The 26602-nt window shown below is 45.6% G+C and overlaps 1 protein-coding gene across 1 annotated transcript in view; it reads left to right on the top strand.

Moving 5' to 3' along the window:
* The window catches only part of CDCP1 (CUB domain containing protein 1), a 57044-nt gene that overhangs the window by 8315 nt on the left and 22127 nt on the right, over positions 1 to 26602 (top strand). Inside the window, exons 2-4 of the mRNA XM_067754094.1 lie at positions 16539 to 16745; positions 22989 to 23351; positions 24313 to 24681. Coding sequence (XP_067610195.1) covers positions 16539 to 16745; positions 22989 to 23351; positions 24313 to 24681 — 939 coding nt within the window. The remainder of the gene's footprint in view (positions 1 to 16538; positions 16746 to 22988; positions 23352 to 24312; positions 24682 to 26602) is intronic.

Here is a 26602-nt window from a genome sequence, read left to right as displayed (position 1 = left end):
GTGTGGGTGGGTTTTCGGGAATGCAACCCCACTCCTGGATACTTGCAAGGGAAAAACTAGAAAATGATGGCGATACAGTGAAAGAAGCAAGGTGTAAAGTAGTGTGTGTATGTACAGTGTGACTCTAGTCATAGGAAAAAAGACTGGAAGGAAGAAGTTACACCAGAAGTATCTGGCCTACAGTGTAGCCAGCAGAGCCCTCCTGCGTGAAGGATGGTTTGCTGGTAGCCGTGATGATCATGACAAGGACTTTGTATTGTCCTGCACATTCTCCCATGTGAACCACATTGCTTCACAAGATCCCAGCTTGGTTCGTGTGGTTTGGATTTCTCTAAACAGTAATACTGATTTGTGATAGAATACAGTAGAAAATCAGAATTTGTTTTACAGACATATACTTCACAAACTTTTATAAAATGTAAAGTTCTTTCTTCAGTTACTGTACTTAAAAAATAATCTGCACTTTTCAGTTCTCTCCTGAGTACAGCCCAAGCCAAGGGCACCCCTGAGAGCCTTGTTAGTCTGACTTTGCCAGGGAGAGGCTGTACTCTTGGACGGGCCGTCCATTCTGCCAGATGGAAATGCAGCTCAACAATATACTATGAGGCCATTAACCACCTCACCCTAGACTGTGAACATCTTTAAATAATAAATTCGGAAATATTTTGAAAAAACAAATTATAACTGTTCCATGAGCACCAATGGTATAACTTTCTTTGTTTTAAGTGAAGTGCAAATATTCCCTACCCTCAATGGCAGACAACCAAAGCATTCTGGGGGAAATGTGCCACTTCTGTAAAAACTTATGGGTGCCTACGTGCTGTCTTTGGCTGGGACAATAAAAGACAGTCTCCAGAATTGAGTTCATCAACTTTCTGCATCCAAAAATTACACAGAGTTCAAGTCAGGCTGTTGTTTTTGTTTTGGGGTCTGCCCACTTGGCCATCTCCAAGTAATGTCACACAATGCTTGGAGCCATGAGGAGACTTCTCAACACTTGGCAATTTGTGGTCCAGCTGAGAGCTGGGCTAGGATGGTGTATGTCCAGGCACGTGCCAGATTCCTTCAAGCAGATGCTTTATCTTCCATCATTGGGCTGGTGGTGGGGACATCAAGCTATTTCAAACAAGGATGTTTGGCTGAAACATTTTTTAACCTGAGAACAACTCACGAACATTTGGTGAGAGGTCCCAGGACATCATGGAGGATGCAGAGATGGTGAGATGAAGCCCCCGAGTGTGAAGGGCAGACAGACGCCTAACTCTGGTGCACAGTGGCACACCGGCCACGGAGGAGAGTCCAAGAGCCAGCAGCACAGAGGGTGAAGTTATCAAATGCTGCTCCTCCTGCTAGAAGTCTACGCTATGCTGGAGGCCCCAGGCAGCCGGGGACACTGTCTCGGGAGGACTTAGCCTGTGGTGATGGGCTGTCTTTACCACCAACCGCCCTGCTGACAAGTCTCACTGGAGTGGGGCCCTGGAGTATCTTCGAGGCATAGACCCAATGAAAATAACGTCTGTAAATCACTCAGCACAGTGTCCAGCCTCGAACAGATTCCTCACTTAATAATTGTTATTACTTTGATCATTTGAGTTGAGCCCAAGAAGAACATTGAAATTTTCAGCAGCAGACAACATGGACCAAACTGCCCAGGCCGTTGTCTGTGTAACCAGGTTGCTTTTGGGAGACATTTTGGTTGTTTCAGCCTCTGCTACTACATACTATGCTTCAGCCCCTATCCCAGTGCGGTCAGCTTTGGGCCCTTATGAGGAAAGGGAAGCTCCTAGAATAGAAGCTGCTGGATTAAAAACTGCAAGAAATTGTTCTCAATGACACTAGAACATGTTTTTAAAAATTGTTTGCAGGTAAGCACCAGCGCACGCCAGTGCGTGCGTGCATGCATGCACGCACACGCACAAACACACACATTTCCTTTTAGCCAAGGAACTGACCAGACCGGTTTTATGTAACTTAAACATCAGGCCCAATTACACATGAGAAGTGAAAAGAACTTCCTAGTGGGCTTCCAAAGATTACAGCTGTCCTTGTGAGCAAGTGTCATAAACCGACACTGGGCTGGAGTGTGCCAGGCCATGAAACCAGAGCTGGATATTCTGTGGAGTCTGGCAGGGCCCCTGCTTTCATCCCTGCTGAGAGGTGGAGGATTGCCCAACTGCCCTGAAGTTGCTGACAGCCTTATCAGGCACTTCAGCCCTGGGCTGTCAGGAGCAAGTTCTCAACTTATCACAACAAAGAAGACGTTTTTTTCAAATTGTAGACAGTGCTTGGGTCATTTTGCAGAAGCCCATCCCAACACAATGCAGCCAAACCCTTGAAATAACATCTTCCAGCCTCCCTGGTCTCTGCTTCTGTGGGAATACAATTCCAGTTCCAGCCAGGAACCGTGGGACACCAAGGAAGGTATGTCCCACTGGCACCTTGAAACTCCAGATAAGCATCTTCTTCTCCTTCCCCTGGTAACTGGAGACTGGAAACAAGCCAAATGTCCATGATTAGAAGACTGGTTAAATTAATGATGGTACATCCAAACAGTGGAATGCTACACAGCCATTTAAAAGAATGGGGTGGCTCTCGGTGTACAGACATGGCATAACCCCCCCAGATATATTCTTGAGGGGAAAACACAAGATTCAGAACAGTGAGGATGGTATGCCACCCTTTGGCAAAGTGAAATGAAATAACATAGGGGTGCCTTATAGAGATATGCTTGCATATTTTACTTTGTGCTTCATGTATTTTTTATCTAAAAGTAAAATATATTTTTCAACTTTATTGAAATATAATGTACATACCATAAAATTCACCACTCAACTGTACTGTTTGATGAGTGCTGTCAGGTGGTACAACGTTTCAATCACCCTGCAAAGTTCCTCTAGACCCCTTTGCAGGCAGAGGCCCTGCCCTTTGGCCCCTGGAAACCATTGAATTGCCTTCTATCACCACAGTTTTGTCTTAAAAATAGTTTTAAATTAAAAAACAAAATTTAAAGCCAGCTATGGGTATAGCAATGATTCTGTCTTCAAAAAAGTCTACAGATGCTTCCTGCAAGAATTTGGTGTATAGAAGGGATGGAGTAGAAGTATTAAGTCACTGGGAATCAAGGAACTAATGACCAAAACTGCCTTCTCCACCTGGAGCAGCTTTTCTTGAAAAACAATTTGCTGCATTTCCCACCCCCCTATCCACTGTTAGGGCCTAGCACTGAGCAGGCCTAGAGAATCTGATTTTTGCCTAGACTATCTTGAAAAGATCTAGCCTAGTCTTGGGTTATTTGGTAACAGATTCCATTCATTCCCCAGATGTTGGAGGCCCCTTGTGCTGGATGCTGGACATTGAGAGGTAGAAAACCCTAGTCCCTTGCTCTCTGGGGGCTCACCACCCAGAAGGGATTCAAACATGTAAACCAGGAGCTACAAATGGGTGGCCTGAGGACCTTGGCCCAGTTCTGTTTGATGTGTTTTGAAAAAAGCTGAATTACAATATATTTAGTAGAGCATGTATCCTCTGATTCAATAAAGACCCTCCTCACTATGTTGGCTTTTCTCATTTATATTACCTGCCTAGGCCCTGAAAGCATTTGAGTTTGAGACAATATGCAGTGTGGTAAGTACAGCAAAAGATGTATGTATGAGAACTGCAATAAAGGTTGAGGATGGAGAATACCTTCCACAGGCAGGAAAAGAGAAGGAGGAGGACAGGTGTTCTGGTGTCTGAGGTCTGTGGAACATCATAGCAAAACCCTAAAATAGGCCCTGGAACAGAAGTACGGCTCTGTCATTTATCACCAGTAATCCCATGGTGTTGTTTTGATATTTTAAAAGTGTTGGGTCATTTGTAGAGATGTGGATGGACCTAGAGACTGTCATACAGAGTGAAGTAATCCAGAAAGAGAAAAGCAAATATTGTATATTAACGCATGTATGTAGAATCTAGAAAAATGATAGAAATGAACTGGTTTGCAATGCAGAAATAGAGACACAGATGTAGAGAACAAATGTACGGACACCAAGGGCTGGGATGAATTGGGGGATTGGGATTGACATATATACACTAATATGTATAAAATAGATAACTAATAATAACCTGCTGTATAGCACGGGGAACTCCACTTTGCTGTACAGTAGAATCTAACACAACACTGTGAAACAACTATACCCCAGTAAAAAAAACAAATAAATAAAATAAAAGTGTTCTCCCACCATCTCTGAAAAGACAGCTTGCAAAGTGATCCTCTATCTGGAAAAATGTAATGAAGAGTAATCCTTCAATTTATGATTCATGACTGGAGACCAGCTATAGGCGCGAAGCAGAATGTAGTTTGAATGATGATTAAATGCCTCATTACTCTGGGATTTTCTAACTGAGTTTTGTTCCCATCCTCCTCTTCCTTCCTTGGCAATAGCACTTAGCAGCAGGACCAACTCCTGCTGTGAGGAAGGAATACGGGTCATGAAAGGGAAATTGCTCTGAACCACAGCCTCTCTCCCTTTCAGGAATAACCATCTACTTTTTCTTCCACCTACAGACACAATGTGCCTCCTCAAAACCCCTAGCTCAGCATTCTTGGTCCCTCAACTCAGTTTTTCACCTCCCTGAATTTATGGCATAATTATCTTAAGATCATTAGCTAGTGCCACCACTGGAACTGTCCAGGTGCCAATAGCGGCCATCTTAGTTGATGTAACACCCTCCATAATGATCATCCTTGTTGATATAATTTCGTCCGTGATGGCTGAACACCTATAATGTCCATTCTTACTGATTTAACGCCTCCCATGTTAATACCTTCTGTAACAGCAATCCTCGTGGACATACACCTTCCATAACGACTGTCCTTGTTGACATAGTACCTTCCATAATGGCCCTCCTCATTGACATGACACCTCCTGGGGGCTGTCCTGACCCCTCTGGATGCAGAAAGCATGTGTCTTTCTGGCCCCAAATATCTCCTAGAGTGTGCAGGCTTCCTTTGCTGACCTGTTTTACCATGGGGTTACGTGGTTTGCTGGAGGAATCACTGTACTGACTGGCCCATGGTCGTTTGAGAGAGCTTCATTCAAAGACTTACTCTCCAAGTCAGGCTATGAGGATGGATCACCCCCACCCCCACCCCTGTCTTTAAGGTTGCTGGAAACAATGGTAACTAGACTTATCATGGTGATCATTTCATGACGCATGTAAGTCAAATCATTACATTGTACACCTTAAACTTACAATGCTGTATGTCAATTATATCTCAATAAAACTGGAAGAAAAAAATTTAAATAAAAATATTAAAAGATTGCTGGAGATAACAACAACAAAAGGTACTAACCCCTACTCCCTAAAACAAGAGGTTTAAACAGAAGGATGTATTCCCAGTTGGCTGCAGCCCTGGCCCCTGGGGTAGGGCTGGCCCACACTCCCCAGTCCTGTCCCCCTAAGTGATCAGGAGATTGGGTCTCTGCAGTTAAGAAGCAGTTAGACCTAGGGCTTCCCTGGTGGCGCAGTGGTTAAGAATCCGCCTGCCAATGCAGGGGACATGGGTTCGAGCCCTGGTCCGGGAGGATCCCACATGCTGCGGAGCAACTAAGCCTGTGTGCCACAACTACTGAAGCCCATGTGCCACAACTACTGAAGCCTGTGCGCCTAGAGCTTGTGCTCCGCAACAAAAGAAGCCACCGCAATGAGAAGCCCTCCGCACCACAACAAAGAGCAGCCCCTGCTCGTGTAACTAGAGAAAGTCCACGCACAGCAACGGAAGACCCAACGCAGCCAAAAATAAATAAATAAATTAAATAAATCTATTTAAAAAAAAAAGAAGCAGCAGCAGTTAGGCCTGATGAGTGTAGATTCTTATTTAACCATCTCCCTGCTAGCTTTTTATCAGAGGAACTTGAACAGCTAATCTCTGATGGCAAGGTGAGACCATTGGCAAAGGACTCAGGGAACACTAAAAAAATGGGAATTTCAGTAACTTCTGAACTTCTGGCAGACGGAGAAGGGAAAGGGCCCTCATTCTGTTCGTGTCCCTGAGCACACATACAGATGGGTTTTTTAACTCTGCTCCTTTGGTTCTTCCCCATCTGTCCTTGTGATCCTCAGTGACTTTCAAGTTCGTCATGACTCACACTTCAAGGTCTGGCAAAATGAATCTTTTTAACATTTCATAAAATGTTAATGTGATTTACACTGGCCCTGTGGCAATTTAGCATATCATCCTGACTTATTTGCAGTGGTCATAAACTCAGTTATATTTGTTGTTTAATTCTGCAATTCCCACGTGCAAAGTCTCTTATTATGCAGATTTGTCTACTTCTGTGAGCCTCTTTGAAATCATCCCTCCACCCAGTACAATTCCATTCCACGTGGAGTGAAATGTTAAAGTCCGGGTCTTATCGCGGCAAGAAGCCTTAAAATGGCCACAGTCCCAGAGGGGTTTATACATAGATGTGTTCATTTGCTCCAGATTGTGGCCCAGACAGGGCTCATGACCTCGTAATGCATCTCTAACATACGTCTCCAATATGGCATGTGTCTTTGATCATAAAAGGGAAAGATACAACAGAAGGTTTGGATGGCTCCCTGCAAACCCATCACCACTTTAAAAAGTAATTCAAAGCACAAGCCCTGCAGACAGTTGATCGCTAGTGTCCACTTTGGAGAATCATTCAGTTACTTTAGAAAATTAACTTGCATCATTGCATATAAATTTCTTTCCTAGGGAGTTTGGGAATTAAGAGTAGGGAGTGAATGGATGGACACAACGGTCCCTGTTTTGATAAACTATTCCAACAAGTCAGATTGACTAAGAATGCCCATGGTTCCTTTTATTTAAAATTGCTCTTTGAACTTTATTGTCCTCTATGATTGTTCTCAGAGCTATAGAAATAGTAAACTATTTTAAAGGGAACCATGCGTCTCTCACTGAGGGGGTGAGAACATGATGTCCTTTGAGTTCTGAAGTCCGTGGATGTGACTCCCCGAAGCTGGGCCCAGCCTGGTGCATCTCTGTATGCTGGCACCCGGCCTGGAGAGCAGCTCACCGTTACCTTGAGTCACGTGGCCCAAGTCAGCCTTCATTGCAATCGCAGCACCAAGTTGTCTTCGGGCCTTCCGCTTCCGTTGTGCGTGCCCTGGTCCTCCTCCTGCGCCTTCTTCCCTGCCCTGACCCCTGCCCCGCCAGTGCAGGCCTGGGTCCCAGTTCACCCTGATGCAATGTTGCACTTGGTCACCCCCAGGCACTTTATTTATAACTGTAGTCGATGTTCAATCCTTTCTGGTGTGTTAACTGACTGTTGCAGTGTTTTTAGTGTATGGGCTTAAAACGTGGCCCTGTCCTTTAAAGAGCCTATGAAGCTCTCGTGTTGGAATGGCAGGCTAGTTCTTCACTTGGGAGGTGCACATGCTATTTGGGGCCGGGGCATGGGATGATCCCCCGTCCTGTCACCTCCTGTTCCTCCATACTTCCAGCAATAGCCTGAAGAATTCCCCCAGCTTGGCCTAGCCCCCACACTCAGCTTCTCTGTGGGGATGCTGTGTGGGTAGCCATCAGCCCACTTCCCTTTACTTCCGAGAAAGAGAATGAAAAAAGATTTGCCCTGCTACCGCAAGAGGCTGCTTTTCCCAAGCCAGCCAGGGGAGTAAGGTGGGTGGAGTGGGGAGGGGGACAGGGTTATGGGGGAGCATTGGTGTGCCTTCTCAATCAGGTCCTGCCTGATCTCCAAACCAATGAACGAGCAGCTTTACAGCTCAGATACCTGGAAGGACAGGTGGGAGTCTCTTTCCAGGAGGAGGTATTTCCTGCCAAGCCAACCAGAGGTCTGGGTTGGGAGTCTTGCAGCCCAAGTAAAGGGGAAGAAAATTCAGGAGATGGGGATTTGGGGAACTCTCCTAAACATAGGTGTGATTTCGCCCATGAATCTCACTGACAGTGGCCTTGAGAAGTGAGCCCCTCGGGCAGGGGCTTCTGGGGGATGCTTTCCTTCCAAGACCTGGCACTAGCCCTTTATACCCAGTGCTTTGTTCCAGAATTATGGCTGCTTTCCTTCTGCCACCAACTTGGCTACTTGCCTCCCATGCCCACAGTCCCCAGGCAAGGCTCACAAAGCTACAAAGCCATCGACGGCCAGACACGCCAGGTTCCCTTTCTCAGGTCCTTGCCTAGAGATGCTGCCAAAAAAATCACACAAAAGAAGAACCAGGCCCCAAACATTTTGAATTCCGGGGAACTTTAAATCTTCAGTTTAAATTCAAACCACATTTTCAAATTATTTTTAAACGAAGCACCTATTTAAACAAAGTGCATTTTAAACAAATACCTTTCCCTTTTGATATCCTGGAGATTCCCTAGAGAGCCAGCAGCTGGGAAATGTTTTATTCCTTTTCGAGTGACTGTTGATTATAATAGGCCAGTCTCATCACAAGGCTCCTGGCCATGTGTGGACTTCCCTGGGCAGGGCTGGCTCTGCTGACGAGCCATTTTTCATGTGCTGGTCTCCAGTGTCAGACTGCTCGGGCATAAATCTGGCCCTGCCTCTTACTAATCATACATGCCTGGGCAAGTTACTTGACCTCTCTGAGCCTCGGTTTCGTCATCTTTAAAATGTGGATTAACATTAGAACCTGCTCTGTGGGGTGGCTGTGGGCATTTATAAATTCTTATCAAGTGCAAGCACGGACCCTGCACATACTAAGTACTCAGTGTTATTATTAAGACTGGCCTGGTATCTAGACTCCAAAGGCTTCTCATCCAAGAAAGGCAGATTGGTTTCTGAAACAGCAACTTACCTTGTGGTTCTTTTTGATGTGAATGTGGGAAATTAACTATTTCCAGGCAGGCAGAAGGCTGGTCTTCCTGCCATTGGTGAGACTTCCCCTCGGTTTACCGGTCTGTAAACAGACCTGATCAAAGAGATTTAGCGTGTCTACACCATTTATTCCTCCACAGCCTGCCAGCCTTGCTGCCCCAGGTCCACTGGATTAATAACACTATGACTTTGGTAGTGTGAGAGTCCGGCACCCCCTCATCACAGCAGGCCCCATTCAGATGGGTTATGTTGGTGCTGATGCTCAGGCCCTCCGTGTCAGCCAACAACTCCAAGTACTTCATAACAATGGCAGCACTTCCTCCCCTTCTGCTGGTTGATTCCACCAGCTTTGGCAACTTACGGGAGGGCAGCTCAGTGTGGTACCCTGGGGAGTGGGGAGGGCAAGTGTGCTGAGGTCAAACCAGAATCTCCCAGCTGCCTCCTGAGCTCAGCAAAACAGGGACTTGAGGTCACTTCTCTGAGCCTCAAAGGCATGCTGGAGTCACATGAGTAAGCACATGTAGAAGGACCTTAATAGTCGGTGGGCAGGGCCAGGCCAGGGCAGGGGAGGTGTGGAAAATTTAAGGAAGCACTCACACTTGCATAATCCTGAGTGTGATGAAGTTTGCCCCTAGGCACCTTACCTGCCTCGCCCTGAGTCCAGCCCAGCCAGCCAGGACTCTGGGCTTTAGATTGAGAGCCTAGTTGCTGCTACAGTTGTTTCCCTACTTAACACCCTTCAACAGCGCCCCAGCAGTACTGCCCCAGTAGCAGTAGTTGTAATGTGCTCTCTATCATTACTAATATCAACAATAACAGCTAACATCGATTGACTACCTGGCAGCGTTCTAAGCACTTCATAGGTACTAACTCACTTAGTCCTTACGAGAATTCCATTATTACCCCCGTTTGCAGGTAAGGAAAGTAAGGCACAGAGAAGCTAAGGAATATGCCCAACAGGACACAGCTGATAAGTGGTACCAAGCCGGGAATTGATCCCAGGCAGTCAGATTCTAGACTATAAGCTCTTCACCACTACACAAAGCTGCTAAGATATGCTGGTCCCACTGGGTGAAGCCCAAACTCCATGGCAGCAACAAAGCCTCTTCCTGGCCTGGCCCCTTCCCCTGTCTCCAGCCTCCTCTACCCACATTTCCTTGCCCTCTGGCCAAACCAAACTCCCTGGAGTGGCTATAAGGAAGCTGTCGTCTTCACACCTGTGACTTTGCCGCTGCCGTTCTCTCTACCTATCCTTCCGACACCTGTTTCTCTATAGGCAAACTCCTTATTCATTCTTCTAGACCCATCTTAAGTTTCCTCCGTGAAATCTTCCTTGACCACCCCCAGACAGTTAATGGCTAACTTCAGCATCTTCAGAGTACCTTGACCTTTCTTGGTGCCCTCAAATTGCTGACTAACTGATGGGGTCTGATGGGGTCTGATGGAGTAGACAGACAGGCAAACGTACATTCAACTTCTGTGAATTCAGCAATTGCCTCCTGCAGGGAGTAGGCGGGAGAAATCATGCAAATGGTGTGAGCGTCCCCACGGGGTGGATGCAGGGTGGAAGGGTGAATCGCCGGCCCTTCTGCTGGTGTCCCTTCCTCCAGCTCTCATGATATGCGCATCCACAATTTAACAAATTGGATTTTGCAAACCTGGTCCCTAAAATCAAATCAGTGCTTTATCTGGTGCTCAGTCTGAGAAGCAGGGATCTGCTCCGTGGGGGAGCAGACACCAGCCACAGCCCCATGGACTCCTTGAGAGAGCGATGTGGGTCTGCAGTGTGACGTCTTCCTGAGAGAGGACAGGGCTATTTCCCTGAAAGTGATTATCTCCTTATGGGCTTGCTTTGGAATCTGATTCCCGCGCAGACTGTGACTGATCGGCCATGCTGATTCACAATCGTACTGCTTTGTTCCTGAGTCTGAGTCCTCGACATCCTGGGAGTTCGTCCCATGGGTCTTCATATGTATTTCCTGGTGCCCAGGCTGTGTCCAGTCCCTGGCTGGGAGCTATTCTGCTCATCTTCGTTGGGCAGAGAGAGTGGATGAGGGCAGAGTGTCCCAGGAAACCACACCCAGCTTTGAGGCAGCAGGTTCTGACCCGTCTAAGAAACTGTAAATTACATTTGTCAGTCTTTTAACCTGTATTGGACACATCTGGGAACAGATAACTTCCTGGTGAATCCCCTTCCTTGCATTTACTTCCCTTACAAAGACATAGGAGGGCGGGGAAAAGGAATAACAGGGCATTTGTACAATATCCTGTGATATGCGAATAATGAATGGTGATTAAAACAATTGGAAATTCCCGCCCGAGAAGCCGCTGGTGAGGCAGAAACACCAGCAGAAACTAACCGAGGCATCCTAATAAAGAGAGGTCGGAAGGCAGGAGAGCTGAAGATGAGAGCTGTGACTCATGTGCCCACGTGTGGTGCCTGCAAGCTCTCCAGCCCGACAGCCCATGCGCTGCTAATGTGAGGGTCACCTTGGATTTCTTTCAGCCTGTGAGATCTCAAAATCACGCCAGAATCTGGAGCTTTGGGTTTCTGGGAACTTGGGTAATAGGTCTTCCAAAACACCGGACCAATGAAATACCAAGCTCCTAGGGAAGCAAAAGAAAGAGATACTGAAGAAGAAAACGCCCATCCATTTTCTTTAAATTACAGTACATTTATCAAGCACTCAGATGTGCCAGCCCGACTGGGAGATAGGGGTGGGGTGGCAGGAGGCTGAGATTTATTCTACGGGTTTGGAATTTTCAGTTTCAAGGGATGATTAATGGTGGTGAGTGGGGAAGAGGGGAAAAATGTGCAACCAAGATGTCGTTCTCAAACTCTAAGCATTTGTGATAAATAAGTTATAAGTGATTTTACTCAAGCAGTGGGGGGTTTCTCTGCTACTTTTATTACAGTAGAATAAGTGCCTCTAGTGGGGGCTCGGTAAGGAGGGTCCAGATTTCAAGTGTATACGTGGTTGAATCATTATCTTCTCATTCTGGCTCTCCCCCTCCAGCTGGTATATTTATCATTGAGGATGAGGAGGGATAGTTGAAAATGAAAGTCCAATGTGTGATGTAGCCTTGGCTGTGACCCTAGGAAACAGCATGTAATATAAATGGTCTCCTGCTGCAAAGATGGATAAGCCCTTTAGTGTTCCCTGGGCTCTGAGCCAGGTGGGCATTCTCTGGTATGAGGCACCGAAGGAGAGATATGAACTGTGGCCTGATCGTAGAACATACTGGGTTGGTCATCTCAAAGTCAGAGCAAAGAAACATAGTAAAATGTTAAAAGTCCACCCCCACGTGAGTCATTTAACCCTTACAAGGCTTCATCTGCTTTGTTTCTAAAAGGAGTTTGGATGAAAATCTGGGTTATTTAGACCCCAAATAAAAAATATAAACAACAGAAGTAGCATTAACAATTCATGAAGGAAGAATTGGCATATTCAATCATTACAGTTGGGACGATTGGTTTGGTTTTCCATCTGGAAAAAAATAAACAAAAGAAATCCCTACCTACCACCATAAAGGGGAAAAAAAAAGTGGTTCCGATACAGATTCCCAGGTCCCATGTTGGGCCTACTGTAACTTAGAACTTCATCATTTTTAAAGCCCTCCACAGACCACTTAGAAACCCCTAGTCTGGACTACTAACTCCCAGGGGGCAGGAACTCCAGGGCTTTTTTTGACATTAAATCTTTTGCACCCTGGATGATGCCTGGAACATAATATGAACCCGGAAAATGTTTGAATGAATAGAAGATTTCAGATTCTAAAAGAAAAAAAATGAATTTCTAAAAAAGATTGTACATTTTTCTTTGGCTGTCATTGATAATGGAATAGATTGTCATATATGCAGAATTATTTGGGATACTGACCTGGCTGAAAACAGGAGAGAAGAACTGAACGGAGAAATTTTAGTAAGATCAACTTTTTCTTCTCAAAATCTAATTTACAGCTATTTGAAATTATTACACATACCTTGGGAGAAACTAGGCCCACCTCAAAATATTATTAAACCATATTTTAACTGTGGTCATGATTATTCCTTTTTCATTTATTAAGTGCCACGTTGTGTAGAAATACAATCTTTCCAGCACAAGTTTTTTTCCCTTCTTTTTTATTTATTAAGGTGTAACTTAAACATAATAAACTTCACCAATTTTAAGTGCACAGTTTTGCTGAATTGTGGCATTTGTGTACAACCTATAATCACCACCATGGTCAAGATACAGAATGGTTTTCTCATCCTACAAAGTCTCCTCTGCCCCTTTGTATTCCATCCCCTCCTCCCACCTCCATCCTTAGGGAACCGCTGATCTGTTTAGGGTCTAACGCTCAATTAAAATAACAGTAATATATACACTACCAAACGTAAAATAGATAGCTAGTGGGAAGCAGCCGCATAGCACAGGGAGATCAGCTCGTTGGTTTGTGACCACCTAGAGGGGTAGGATAAGGAGGGTGGGAGGGAGGGAGACGCAAGAGGGAAGAGATATGGGAACATATGTATATGTATAACTGATTCATTTTGTTATAAAGCAGAAACTAACATACCATTGTAAAGCAATTATACTCCAAAAAAGATGTTAAAAGAAAAATAACAGTAATCCGGACTTCCCTGGTGGTCCAGTGGTTAGGACCCTGCGCTTCCACTGCAGGGGGCCCGGGTTCAATCCCTGGTCAGGGAACGAAGATCCTGCAAGCCATGAGGTGCAGCCAAAAATAAAGTAACAGTAATCATAATTGTAGAATCAGGAACTTTAAAATATTTTTGCCAAAGAGGAGAAATGACAAAGAAATTGGTAACCTAGCCAGCCAGGCTGCAACCCCGAGATGGATTACAGCTTCACTTGACAGTGAATTAGCCCCCCTGGAGACCCAGGGTTGGAGGCCACGGGAGAGCGTGCCGAGGCTTCAGAGACCCAGTACCCCAATAATTTTTTACAGATAACATGGTAAGACCTTTTTTATGATTACAGAAAGAGAACGCAAGGGTTGACATACTCAGCTCAGATATACATCTGACAACTGGGTTTCTGAACATGCATCTGGACTCATTTTTAATCTGGTATCTTAAAAGAACCCCTGGGCCTTCCGATCTTTCTCAGAAGATTCTTAGTGACCATGCTGCTTGAAGATGAAGCATTCAAGTAAAGAAACTTCTGCCTCAGAGGATGTTTTCTTTCTCTGAGGCTATTAATTAAAAAGTTCAGAGTCCCTGGTTCCCACCAAGGTTTATAGCCCAAACTGAAACACAGGAATGGTAGTAAGTCTATGAGAAACTAAATGCGGCAAAGACAAGAATGTGGAGATTTTGTATGGTGCTGTTGGGAGGGTCATCAGTTCTGCTTCCATGTGGGCACCAGGCACTGTTGGGGTCCTGAGACTACCACTGAAAAAGACAGGCAAATTCCTGCTGCCTTCCTGTAGGCAGCAACTCGCATTCTGATACTGGGAGGTGGGAACAAATAACACGGGTCCTCTCAGAGAAGAGAGCAGGGATGAAGGGAAAGCAGGTACAGGATGGCTGGGGTAGGGGTGGGGTGAGCATTTTGGGTAGCTGGTCGGGGAAGACTGCTCTGAGGAGGTGATCTTTGAGCTGAGACCCAAATAACAAAAAGGAGCCAGCTATTGCTAGAGAAAGAGCATTTTAGAAATCAGGACCAGTACATGCAAAGGCCCTGAGGTTGGTATGTTCAAGAAAGAAGGCAAAGATGGCCCGAGCACAGTGACCAAGGTGGAGAGGGGTACAAGCTGAGGTTAGAGAGATAAGAAGTCTTGCTCCAAAAATGCAAACCTGAGCCCTCTTGAAAACAAAGTCACGAAGCCAGCTGTGCTGGTGCCCCTGTGCTCTGAGAGATGTGTCACTGCTGGGCCGTAGTTGAGAATGCTTACATTTGCAAAATCGCTTCTTATTTCCTCGGATACTGATGATAGATGAGCTGGCAGGGAAGGTAGAGCTTTTCTAGCCCAATCCCCTCATTTTACAAATGAGGGAACAGAGGCCCAAAGAGGGTAAAGTTCTTCCCTCATGACCCGGAGGAAATTTTTGCATTTCATTATCACAGGTTGAGAGATAAATTTCCACCCTATATAAAGAGCTGCTGGCTGGCCGCTCTGGTGCAGAGTGAATGGTGGGGGAGAGGGGTACAAGAGGAGGTTGACAAAAATCCAAACATTTGATCGCACACAGCAGCTAGGCTGTGGGAACACAGGCACGCCCATGCACTAAGTGGGAGGAGAAGTGAGTACAGCTCTCGAGCAGGCTAGTAGTTCTGGTAAAATGAAAGCACGAGGTTGGGCAAAAACTGGAAAGAACTCAAATGTCACTGAACAGGTGCCTGGATAAATAAATTGCAGTCTTTCCAGACAATGGAATACTACTCAGCAATAAAAGGGAGCAAACTGCTGATCCATGCAGTTGACTCTCAAACACGCTGAGCAGAAGCAGCCAGGTACGAGAGGGCGTAAGTAAGCACACCATTTTGCAGGAAGGTCTAAGTCAGACAAAGCTAATTTATAGTTTTCTGGGGCCAGGAGTGGAGCTCGACTGCAAAGGGCGCTGAGGGAACTTTTGGAGGTAATGGATATCTTTATATCTTGATTGTGGTGGTGTACATGTGCACACACATTTGTCAAAACTCTTAAGTAGGACCTTTTATAATGTGTGTAAATTATATCAAACTTAATTCTAAAAAATTTTTAAAGGAAGGGAAAAAGTAAAGCTTTTGGTTAAATTGCTATTTACGGGCTAAACAATTACCAAGCACCTCCCTGTACAAGGCGCCATAACAGGTGCTGACCAGCTGTTGGTGCAGAACACGGTGGAACAGAGGCACCGACGCCAGCCCCTCTCTGTGAGCCCCATGATTCCCTCCGCCAGACAACTGGCCTCCCATCCTCTGCTCCCAGCCCATCAGCCACCCAGAGACCACAATCAGAACCCAAGTCAGGGAAGGGACAGTGGCTACTTAGAGGAAAAGTAGCTCTTCCTTTTGGTCTGAGAGGACCTAAAAATCCATAAAGCAAAAGGGATGGGAAGGAGATTGGGCTTGTTTGTGAATCAGGGCCCCATCCCGACTGGTGTGCACCCACCCCTCTGTTTAGTAACCAACCTCCATCTCTCTTGCTTGATAATGTTTGTTCAAATAATTTTGCTGAGCCCCAGTCTGAGGTATTAGCATTGTTTGGCTTTAACTTTCCACGTTCATTGACACAATATGTTTGTATCTAATTTCTGCAAGTTTTCCCGGCCTCCACTACTGCATGTATGTGTGAACAGGGCATATGAAGTGGCCTGGGCAGGGGACAGCAGCTCTTTACAGATAAGCATGTCTCTCTACAGAAAGATGGTTTCTGTGTGTGGACTTTCACCTACAGTCATATTGTGAAGAGATGTGGCAGTTTCTCTCTATTTAATATTGCACAGATGGGTATCTGAAAACATACTGCTCCAGACACCTAGGATGTGGTGTAGTGTTTTTAATTTTTAGAAAAAGTAATCAGCCAAATAAGAGATGCGTGTCAATGCCCAGCCCTCAGTGGCTGGGTTCTTGCCCACAGGTGAGGATAATACTTTCATTTTGCATCATCCCACTTCTCAGACCTGGGGGAAGGAACAAAGGGGTCAAGGAGGTCATCCTCCTGGACCAACTGAGGGGACGGCAGCAGGTTGGCAACCCTAAATCATCCTGTTCACTCCATTTTTCTTCCTTCCTTCAGAAACTTATGAGATTGCTCTGCCACATGGAAGCAACATTACAGTCCTCATAAAGCCTGGGGCCCCAACTCTGCCAGCGAACCTATGTCAGATCATTTCTAAAAGACAGGTAACCCCATTGTCCATCAAAGCCGGAGAGACAGCAGTCTTTTCCTTTAGCTGCCGGGATCCAGAGAATCACTTTGTTGTCGAGATCCAGAAGAATATTGGTAAGTATGCACTCATGGACTGTTTGGCCTCCCTGCCTCTCTTTTACACGCTAAGCCAGCCTCTACTGCTAGGGAGGTGAGATCTGTTCTGAAACTCTGCACTCTCTTTAGCTTTTATGTGGCCATTCACAGTTCTAAGTGCTTTACATGGTTTCAGTTTTTTAATCCTCAGAGCAGCCCTAGGAGAAGTTCTCAAAGAAAGTAACTTGCCTAAGATGGCACAGCTGGTGTGTAGCAGCAAGATGGGAGCCCAAGTATTCTGGATCCAGAGTCTTTGCCTGTAACCACTATGCCACACTGTTTTGTAACAGAGCTACGGATTCTCAGGTGATGCTCTGTCTGATGTGCTAAAAACATCTGGCTGAGCAGGAGCAAAAGTCAAGGGAGTTGGAGGACAGAAGAATTGGAAGGTTGAGAAGATAAGAGTGGGGAAATGGGTCCACAAGGCACAATGGGAAAAAACAGCAGCTTTGCAGGCTGAGGGAGCTGGGTTTGACTTCAAGTGCCAGGGCTACTGATCATGTGGCCTGATTGCATGGCTTCATATGAGTTACTTCACTGCTCTGTGATTTACTTTTCTGGTCTGTAACATAAGAATCATTGTACCAACCGATAGGGGTGTTTTGAGGAAGAAATAAAATTATGGATTGAGAGTGCATGACACACCAGAATTCAACAAACTACAGATATCTGGTATTATTAATCATAATTTGAGATAGAAGATTGACATAAGACACAATAATCAGGCAGAAAGAATTAAAGGTATACTTTCCCAATCATTTTAAGGTGGCATGCCAACTAGGAACTAATAGATATATCAATAACAGTGAGAACACTATTTTGATCTAATCAAAGCCATGCTCAGAAAACTTCTTCACCTTTAACTGAAAATAAATGAATTGGCAATAGATCATGGGAGAAGAAAAAGGATAAAATAAACCTTAAGAAGAAGGAATTCATAAAAATAAAAGGAGAAATTAAAGTACTTAAAACCAGTTTTAGGGCTTCCCTGGTGGCGCAGTGGTTGAGAGTCCACCTGCCGATGCAGGGGACACAGGTTCGTGCCCTGGTCTGGGAAGATCCACATGCCGCGGAGCGGCTGGGCCCGTGAGCCATGGCCGCTAGTTAGAGTTTTATAGAGTCCTATAAAACTCCAAGTAGCAGATAATTTCTATGATATTTAAACCATTCTAGAGGTAGGTTGACAAACCTTTTCTGTAAAAGACCAGAGAGTAAATATCTTAGGCATTATGTGCCAGATGGTCTCTGTCACAACTCCTCAGCTCTGCCATTACAGCACAAAATCAACCATAGACAATAGGTTAACAAATGGGCAATAAATATCCCACATTTATTTACAAGAACAGGTGTTTGGCTTGATTTGGCCATTTGCCAAACCCTAGTCTAGAGCACTGAAAGGGGTAAAGGTTCACAGTTCATTTTATAAGGCTCTTACCACCCTGATGTCAAAATCTTCCACCACATAAAAAAGAAAACCATAGACCAATCTCTTATGAATATACATACATGCCAAAAAAATCCTAAGTAAAATATAAATACATGAAACCCAAAAAATTGCATTAAAAGACTAACACAACAAGAGCAGGAGAGCTTATTGGAAGATGGAAGTTTAACGTACTGCTTTGTGTGATTAGGTGAAAGGGAAGAAACTGCATTTGATCATCTTAATAGATGGTCTTAAATGTTTTTAATAAAACGCTCTTAGTAAACCAGAAATAGAGGGATGTTTTCTTAATCCAATAAATTGTATCTATCAAAAACTGATAACAGGGACTTCCCTGGTGGCACAGTGGTTAAGAATCCGCCTGCCAATGCAGGGACACGGGATCGAGCCCTGGTCTGGGAAGATCCCATATGCCACAGAGCAACTAAGCCCGTGTGCCACAACTACTGAGCCTGCGCTCTAGAGCCCGTGAGCCACAACTACTGAGCCCACGTGCCACAACTACTGAAGCCCGTGCACCTAGAGCCCATGCTCCGCAACAAGAGAAGCCACTGCAATGAGAAGCCTGCATACCGTGACGAAGAGTAGCCTCTGCTTGCCACAACCAGAGAAAGCCCGCACACAACGAAGACCCAGTGCAGCCAAAAATAAATAAATAAAATAAAATTAAAAAAAAGACTTTATGCTTCCACTGCAGGGGGCATGGGTTCGATCCGTGGTGGGGAAAGTTCTGCATGCCTTGCGGTGCGGCCAGGAAAAAAAAAACTGATAGCAAATATATTTAACAGCCAGACATAGAAGCGTTACCAATAAATCAAGGAACAACATAAGGATTCTCACCATGCATGCTTTTGGTCACCATTATTCAAAAGTTCTAGTTAAGTATTTAATCTTAATAAATACATAGAATATATATGAAGCAAAATGTACAATCTTACTGAAAGACCAAAGAGAAGATGTAAATAAATGGAGAGATAGACCATGTTACTTGATGAAAATCTCAGTATTTTTTAAGTGTCATTTCTCCCCCAAATCAATTTATGAGTTTAAGTCAATTACAATTAAAATCTCAATGAAGCTTTTACAGAGTTGAGAAGACTATTGATATACTTAAGAATTCAAAGGAATACTGTGTTGCTATTAAAAGAATGAAGTAAATCTATGTATTTGACATGGAAAGATGCCCCAGGTCATTTTGTTCCATTGAAAACAATGCAGCTTTTAGTAGAATAGTTTGTATAGTTTAATCCCACTTAATTGAATACACATAATCATATGGAGCCCAAAGTCTGGGGGGTTAAACACCAAAATGCTAGCCTTATATTATTTCTATAGTGAGTAGGGGAGGGGGACAGGTGACATTCATTGTCTTTTTTCTGTCCTTCTGTAGTGTCATTTTTTTACAAGCATGCATTACTTTTACAACCAATTAAGCCAAGAAAGTGACTGCCCTCTTGAAAAAGGAGAAGGGTAATGGGACTTCCCTGGTGGTCCAGTGGTTAAGACTCAACCCTCCCAATGCAGGGTGCCCGGATTTGATCCCTGGTCAGGGAACTAGATCCCACATGCCACAACTAAGAGTTTGCATGCCGCAACTAAAAGATCCCGCATGCCGCAACAAAGATCCCACGTGCCGCAACTAAGACCCGGCGCAGCCAAATAAATAAATAAACATTATTTTTTAAAAAAAGGAAAAGGGTACCACAATCTTATCTCACAAGACACATCTCACAAGACCAGTCTCACACACAGACCACACACAGTTTACCATATAATAAAAACCCATGCTCACAATTTTTGAAAATGTTTTGAAAATAAAAATTTTAGATTATAAATCTAGACACTGGAATCAAGTTCAGTGTTCTGCTTGCCTCTTGTTTTTAAAAACCTTTCCTGAATAAACATTCTGAAAGTTTCAAAGTTTAGCTCCTCTGCAGTCATCCCTTCTTTTTTTTAATTATTATTTTTTAAAATTTTATTTTATATTAGAGTATAACTGATTTACAATGTCATCCCTTCTTGAATGGCCTCGTTAAAGCTAATGAAAGTAGAAGTCTGTGCTGGGGAAAATGAGGTGTGAATCGCTTCAGAAATTACACTTCTCCGTCCTCTGGGTAGGAATCATTTTAGTTATTTAACATTTTTGCACCGGACGGGGAGCAGAAAACTTGGAGGCATGCCCATCATTTTGACTACTCTTACTTGTGTATCCATTCTGAAAACAAAGCTCTTAGCAACAAATTAAAAAGTGCTTGCACAACCTGACACCGCCAGGGTCTCATGGCTGGTGGCAGAGCCATGGCTGAGAGACGGGCCTTTTTGACTCCCGGTACTTGGTACGGAATTAAATCAGAGTCGCTTGGGTGGCCCAGGCATGTGTATTTTTTAAACGTCCTCCAAGTGAGTCTAGTGTGGAACCAGAGCTGTGAACCACTGCCTTAGTAGGGGTAAGTGATCCCACAAGAACACAGAACCCAGTAGGGCACATGGGAAGTGTAGTTGAAAACTTATGAAAGAGATGGCTTGATAGAAACAATGAAGTTTCCACGAGCTCCAAAAAATAGGTACTATCCTTACCTACACACAAAATATAATTTTAGCTGCATTTGTCACCTTGTTATCTAACCTTGTTTTATTGGTTAAGCAACGCAGTGCATTGGCAAGAACGGAAGTCGACCAAACACAGCCTGGGCTTTTGTCCTAGGAGTGTGTGCACTGCGAGCGCCACACGACTCACCCAGACTCCAGGGCTGCTTTGCAAAAATTAGGGTTTTGACGTGATGACCTCAGAGGTCCTAGACAGCTCTGAAATTCTCCCATAATTCTATTTCGAGTTGGCAGTAGTTTCAAATACTCCACTGGAGCAGCAATAAAGCCTTGCAGATTATTATTACAGTGGCCAAAGTCCATTGCACCTTTCAGATTCCCTGCTGGAGACAACAAAAGCCTCACTATTAGGCTGCCTGCTTTCTCTTAGTGCCTCCCTGATAGCAATGTTTCTCCCTTTGTTTTTTTTTTTGTTTTTGTTTTTGTTTTTTTTGCCGGTACGCGGGCCTCTTGCTGTTGCGGCCTCTCCCGTCGCGGAGCACAGGCTCCAGAGCGCAGGCTCAGCGGCCATGGCTCACGGGCCCAGCCGCTCCGCGGCATGTGGGATCTTCCCGGACCGGGGCACGAACCTGTGTCCCCTGCATCAGCAGGCGGACTCTCAACCACTGCGCCACCAGGGAAGCCCTCTCCCTTTGTTTTAAAAAGGCTTAGGAAACAAAGTACGTCAAAGGATGTCATTAAGTGTTAGCCTTTGGGAAAAAAAAAATTCAACTGCAGTGGTAATGAAACACCAGCATTAAAGCCAGGAGGCAAGAAGATGACCTTGCCTCCAGGTTCCAGCCATTAAGGGGCTGTACATTCAGAGCGTACTCAGTCTGTTGATGAGTGTGTTGATGGAAAAACCAGTTTTAAAAGGTAGAGCTTGGCGCAGCACCCTAAAAATTGAGAAATCATGACTCTTTTGGTATAGAGGAAGTAGGATATGTATGCCAAAGCACAGGCTCCACTGCAAAGGGCCTCCCTCTGGCTTTCAGTAGGGCCTGGGCAGAGATCCACCAACTGGACTAGCTTAATCTGGAAAACAGTGCGGGTCCCCCCTCCCCGACCCGCGCTATCCCAAAAGCAGAGTGTTCCTATGACATTTTTCACAAGCCAAAATGGCGTTAAGTCAAAGAAGCAATTACTTGTAGGACACATCTTGCTAACGGATGTGTAAAGTAATTTGAAATAAAGCACAAATGCTCACGGACAGAGTTCAGAGCTGTAGCAGCGTGATGCTGAGATGCTGTGTCATTCCCGGGGAAGGAGCTTGGCGGTGCCACTCTAGGGGTACCCACTGCCTCTGTAATGGCTCCCTCCAAAACAAACACTGAATGCTCTTTGCGCTTTCCTTTTTCATAAATGCAAAAATTCTCTTTGGATTTATTTTGGTTAGCGGAAACAAGTACCAATGCAAGTCTTTCGTAAAAGCAAAGTGGAATAAAGCGAACGTTCAAAAAGCAGGGGAGGGCTTCCCTGGTGGCGCAGTGGTTGAGAGTCCGCCGGCTGATGCAGGGGACGCGGGTTCGTGCCCCGGTCCGGGAGGATCCCACATGACGCGGAGCTGCTGGGCCGCTGAGCCTGCGCGTCCGGAGCCTGTGCTCCGTAACGGGAGACGCCACAACAGTGAGAGGCCCGCGCACCGCAAAAAAAAAAAAGCAGGGGAAACTTGTAGTTAGGAGGTGACTTGGGTCTGGTTCCCTAGAAGCAGAGCTTGACATGGGAATTCTTGTCTTTAAGTCATGAATCAAGAGAGTGCCCTGAGAAACCTGTGAAGAAGTGAGGAAAGCAGGGTGGAATGAGGACAGCAAGCAAAGATGTGGTTTTAGCTGCAGGCTGATCTGGAGCTTGAGTGACAATTGCCAGGCTGTGTCATGTGAATCAGGGATGTCAGGCTTTTCACTCCTGGGTTGGCAGTGATTGGCTGTGGGTTGACACCCCCTGCTGGGATGGGAATCAGGGGCAGGGAAACCTCTCAGGCTTTTCTGCCCCAAGGCAGCTCCCTCCAGCCAAGGCACTTCCCCAGAGAGGGATGCATCCGTGAGCCGTTGGCAGCCAACTTTCATGTAGCCCGGAGATGGGTGGGCGCCCCAGAAAACCCCCCCTCCAAAGAGTTCACTATAGGGGCTGAGGAGGGGCAGTGAGTGGCCCAGTAGCGTTTGTGACCAGATTGTTTTGTGACTGTGTTTCAGACTGCATGTCAGGTCCATGTCCTTTTGGAGAGGTTCATCTTCAGCCCTCAATGTCAGTGTTGCCCACCCTCAACAGAACCTTCATCTGGGATGTCAAAGCTAACAAGAACATCGGTCTAGAACTGCAGTTCTCCCTCCCTCGCCTGAGGCAGATCGGGCGGGGGGAGAGCTGCCCGGACGGAGTCACTCACAGCATCAGCAGCCGCATTGACACCAAGATGGTCAGGATCGGAACCTTCTGCAGCAACGGCACTGTGTCCCGGATCAAAATGCAAGAGGGAGTGAAAATGGCCTTGGCCCTCCCGTGGTTCCACAAGAGAAAAGTCTCCGGCTTCAGCATCACAAACCGGTCGTCTATAAAACGTGAGCTCGCCATGCCCTCCCCTCTGTTTGCTGAGGTTGAAACCTACAAAATGACGCTTGCTCTCCATCAGAAATGGTCAGATGTTGGCAATTGTGATTCCATCTGAATACCTTAAAGGAAGTCCCACTCTTCTGTAAGCATGTGGGCCAGTCCTGGTGTGAACCCACCCTCCTCTGTTAAACAAACCAGGTGGTGACTCTTTTGTCCTTTGTATGTGAGGCTTGTTTTCAAGAAATGAAATGGGACTGGCTCTACAGACCTTAATGACTCTGTTTCTCATGTCTTTTTCCCATCTTCTGTCTCTTTCACAGTTTCTAGCATTGTATCGGTATGCCAGATACAATTGTATCTGTATGCCAGAGCTGGCCCACAGCAGCTCATGAGTGCCAATTGTTGAGTGTACTGGAATTTTGTGAGCTGGTATTAAACAGAGCCGTTACTAAAAATAAAATTATATAAACTTACAATTAAATAAATTAGTTTAGGAACAAAGGTAATAAGTACTCAAAACTCATTACTTCCTAGTTAATACACTGCATTTTACTATTTATGCTTTGAAGTTAGGTATGCCCATTGGATCTGTATGGTGAAAATCCTATGTGATGGTGAGAGGGCTGTCCATCTCCTTCCAACTCCACGTTCATCCATCTCCTGTTGGTAGCCTGAAATCAGCTATAGTGGGAGTCTTTACACCAAGGAAGTGGGCAGACACTACAAATTAAGGCTTTATTTTTTTTCCCCTGCTGGGTTGATTATTAAACATATACTCACACACCACTGATGTATCCTCATTCTCACTGTCTACCTTGAATTGAGTATAAACATGCCATATCAAGACCCAGTGCTCAGGACCTAAGACCCACTTTCACCTCTTCTCTAACCCCTGTCCCCACACCCATGGATGACCAGGGCAGGGTCTAATCACCTCCTATTCTCTCGTTTGGGTTCCACCCCCAACAGGCCTGTGCATCATCGAATCTGTGTTTGAAGGTGAAGGCTCCGCCACCCTGATGTCTGCCAACTACCCGGACGGCTTCCCCGAGGACGAGCTCATGACATGGCAGTTCATCATCCCCGCGCACCTGCGGGCGAGCGTCTCCTTCCTCCACTTCAATGTCTCCAACTGCGTGAAGAAGGAGGAGCGGGTTGAGTACTGCATCCCAGGCTCCACCACCAACCCCGAGGTGTTCAAGCTGAAGGACAAGCAGCCTGGGAACATAGCCGGGAACTTCAACCTCTCTCTGCAGGGCTGTGACCAAGATGCCCAAAATCCAGGCATTCTCCGGCTGCAGTTTCAAGTATTGGTCCAACATCCACAAAATGAAAGCAGTAAGTAAGCCCCACTTTCCTTCCCCTCCCCCTCCTCCAGTGCCTTCTTTCCTTCCTGGGTAGTCTGCTTGGGCTGAGGTTCCCTTCCTACTTCTTGTCTGTGGCTCTGGCACACTTGGACTCTGGACCCTGTAAGACTTTCAGGAAGTGCGTTGCTAGGCAGTGAGACCAGGTCACTGGTGAATGCCGGGCATACTGTTCCACTTCAGCACAGTAAGAAGCTAAGATGATCTTGCATTCGGGGTGATACGTTGTTTTTAATGAAGACATTGGAAGGTTACCTTCTAGAGCTCATGTCTTGACTGACCCTACAGTGTGGATCAGGATGTCACCAGCACCGTGAGCAGTGATGATAACACTTTTATTGTCTGAGTGCCAAGCCCTGCCCTAAGCACACCACTCACATGGTCTCAGCTAATCCTTATTACAGCCTTGCAGGGGAGACAGGAATTACCTTCATTTATTGATGAGAAACCAGAAGTTTCAGAAAGGTTATGGAACTAGCCCAGTATCACACAGCTTGCCAGGAGCAGAGCAATCTCAGAACCCAGAGCCCGTGCTTCTGGACCATGCAGAACCCCAGGTTCTGTGAGAATGAGGTTGTGTATCATTCCACACACATTTACTGAGATGCCGTGACTACAGCGAGGCTGTATGCGCAGGGCACCACACTGAAGGAGGCACCCGCTCTGAGGAGCTCCCTCTCACAGAGGCTCTCACCCTCAGGGTTGTGTCAGTTCAAGGTCAGTCCCCGAGAGTAAGCACCTCCTTAAAACTTACTCTCTGGGATTGCCCTTGCTTCACGGAGAGGAGTGGCAGGGATCCTGAGAAAAAGGTACAGGATGAGTTCGGAGTGGCTATTCCTGGGGCTCATCTATGAGCTGGAGTCTGTGAGTTGTGACAGGTGGTCTTGAACCAGGACATCTGTGATGTGTGCTGACGATGGGGTCTGCCCACAGAGTCGATTCTCATCCTTGTTTTTGATATTATTTACTTCCGGGAAGTAGACAGAACCAGGCAGAGAAATTGAGAATGTGAAATGGCATGGCTGATAAACACCTGAAAAGTGACCACGTGGGATCCACTCCCAGCGTTGCCCATCTGACACTGTCTTGGGAGTGCCCGCTCGGCACCCACCTGGAGCCCGGCTCCTCAGGAAGCCTCAGTTCCTTCATATCTTGACCCAAGATTCCTTCTAATTCACAATAACCGTATACAAGGCATAACTTTATATATACATGTGTGTATGTGCATGTGTGTCCACTGACACATTTTGATGACTCTATGTCACAATTTTATCAGAATGTTGAAAACAGCCATGAAGGGATTCAGAAATGGAGTGGCTTTGAGTTTTAGAAGACGCAGGGATTTGTTTATCATCTCAGTCACGGTGAAGTGCTACTGATTAATTCTGTTTCCTGTAACATCAGCTGGGTTGATTTCTAAATATAATCAAATTGTTAAGCATGCTATTACCAGCATCAAGAAGGATATGGCTTCAGTTTTGAGGTAAATAGTGGTTAGCTGCACTTTAGATGTGTTTAGCACGGTCAAGGCTTTACATCAAGCATGGTTTGCATTTTTCTAGGCAAGTGAGTGAACTTGGCCAGCAGAAGTATCTTTACTTAGGCGATGCTGGAGTCCCTGAGAGCTCTGATTTCTGGACATCTCCATCTTGATCCTCTGAATCCCAACGTGGACCCTAAGTTTCAAGAGATTGCCCAAGGCTGCCAGCCCTGTGCACTCACACGTTTGTCTGGTTCTGTAAATATGTGTGGACAGCTTGTTTTGCAGGCAGCATGGCCCAGTGGTTAAAGGCACTTACTCTGGAATTGGCCTGCGTGGATTCGAAATCCTGATTCCCCTACTTACTGTGTGAGCCTGGGCAAGTCACTTAACTCCTGTGTGACTCAGTTTATCT

This window comes from Pseudorca crassidens, chromosome 10 (assembly GCF_039906515.1).
Source record: "Pseudorca crassidens isolate mPseCra1 chromosome 10, mPseCra1.hap1, whole genome shotgun sequence".
Classification (NCBI taxonomy): domain Eukaryota; kingdom Metazoa; phylum Chordata; class Mammalia; order Artiodactyla; family Delphinidae; genus Pseudorca; species Pseudorca crassidens.
The sequence above is the reverse complement of the archived record's forward strand: the minus strand, read 5'-3'. Positions and strand labels throughout refer to the sequence as shown.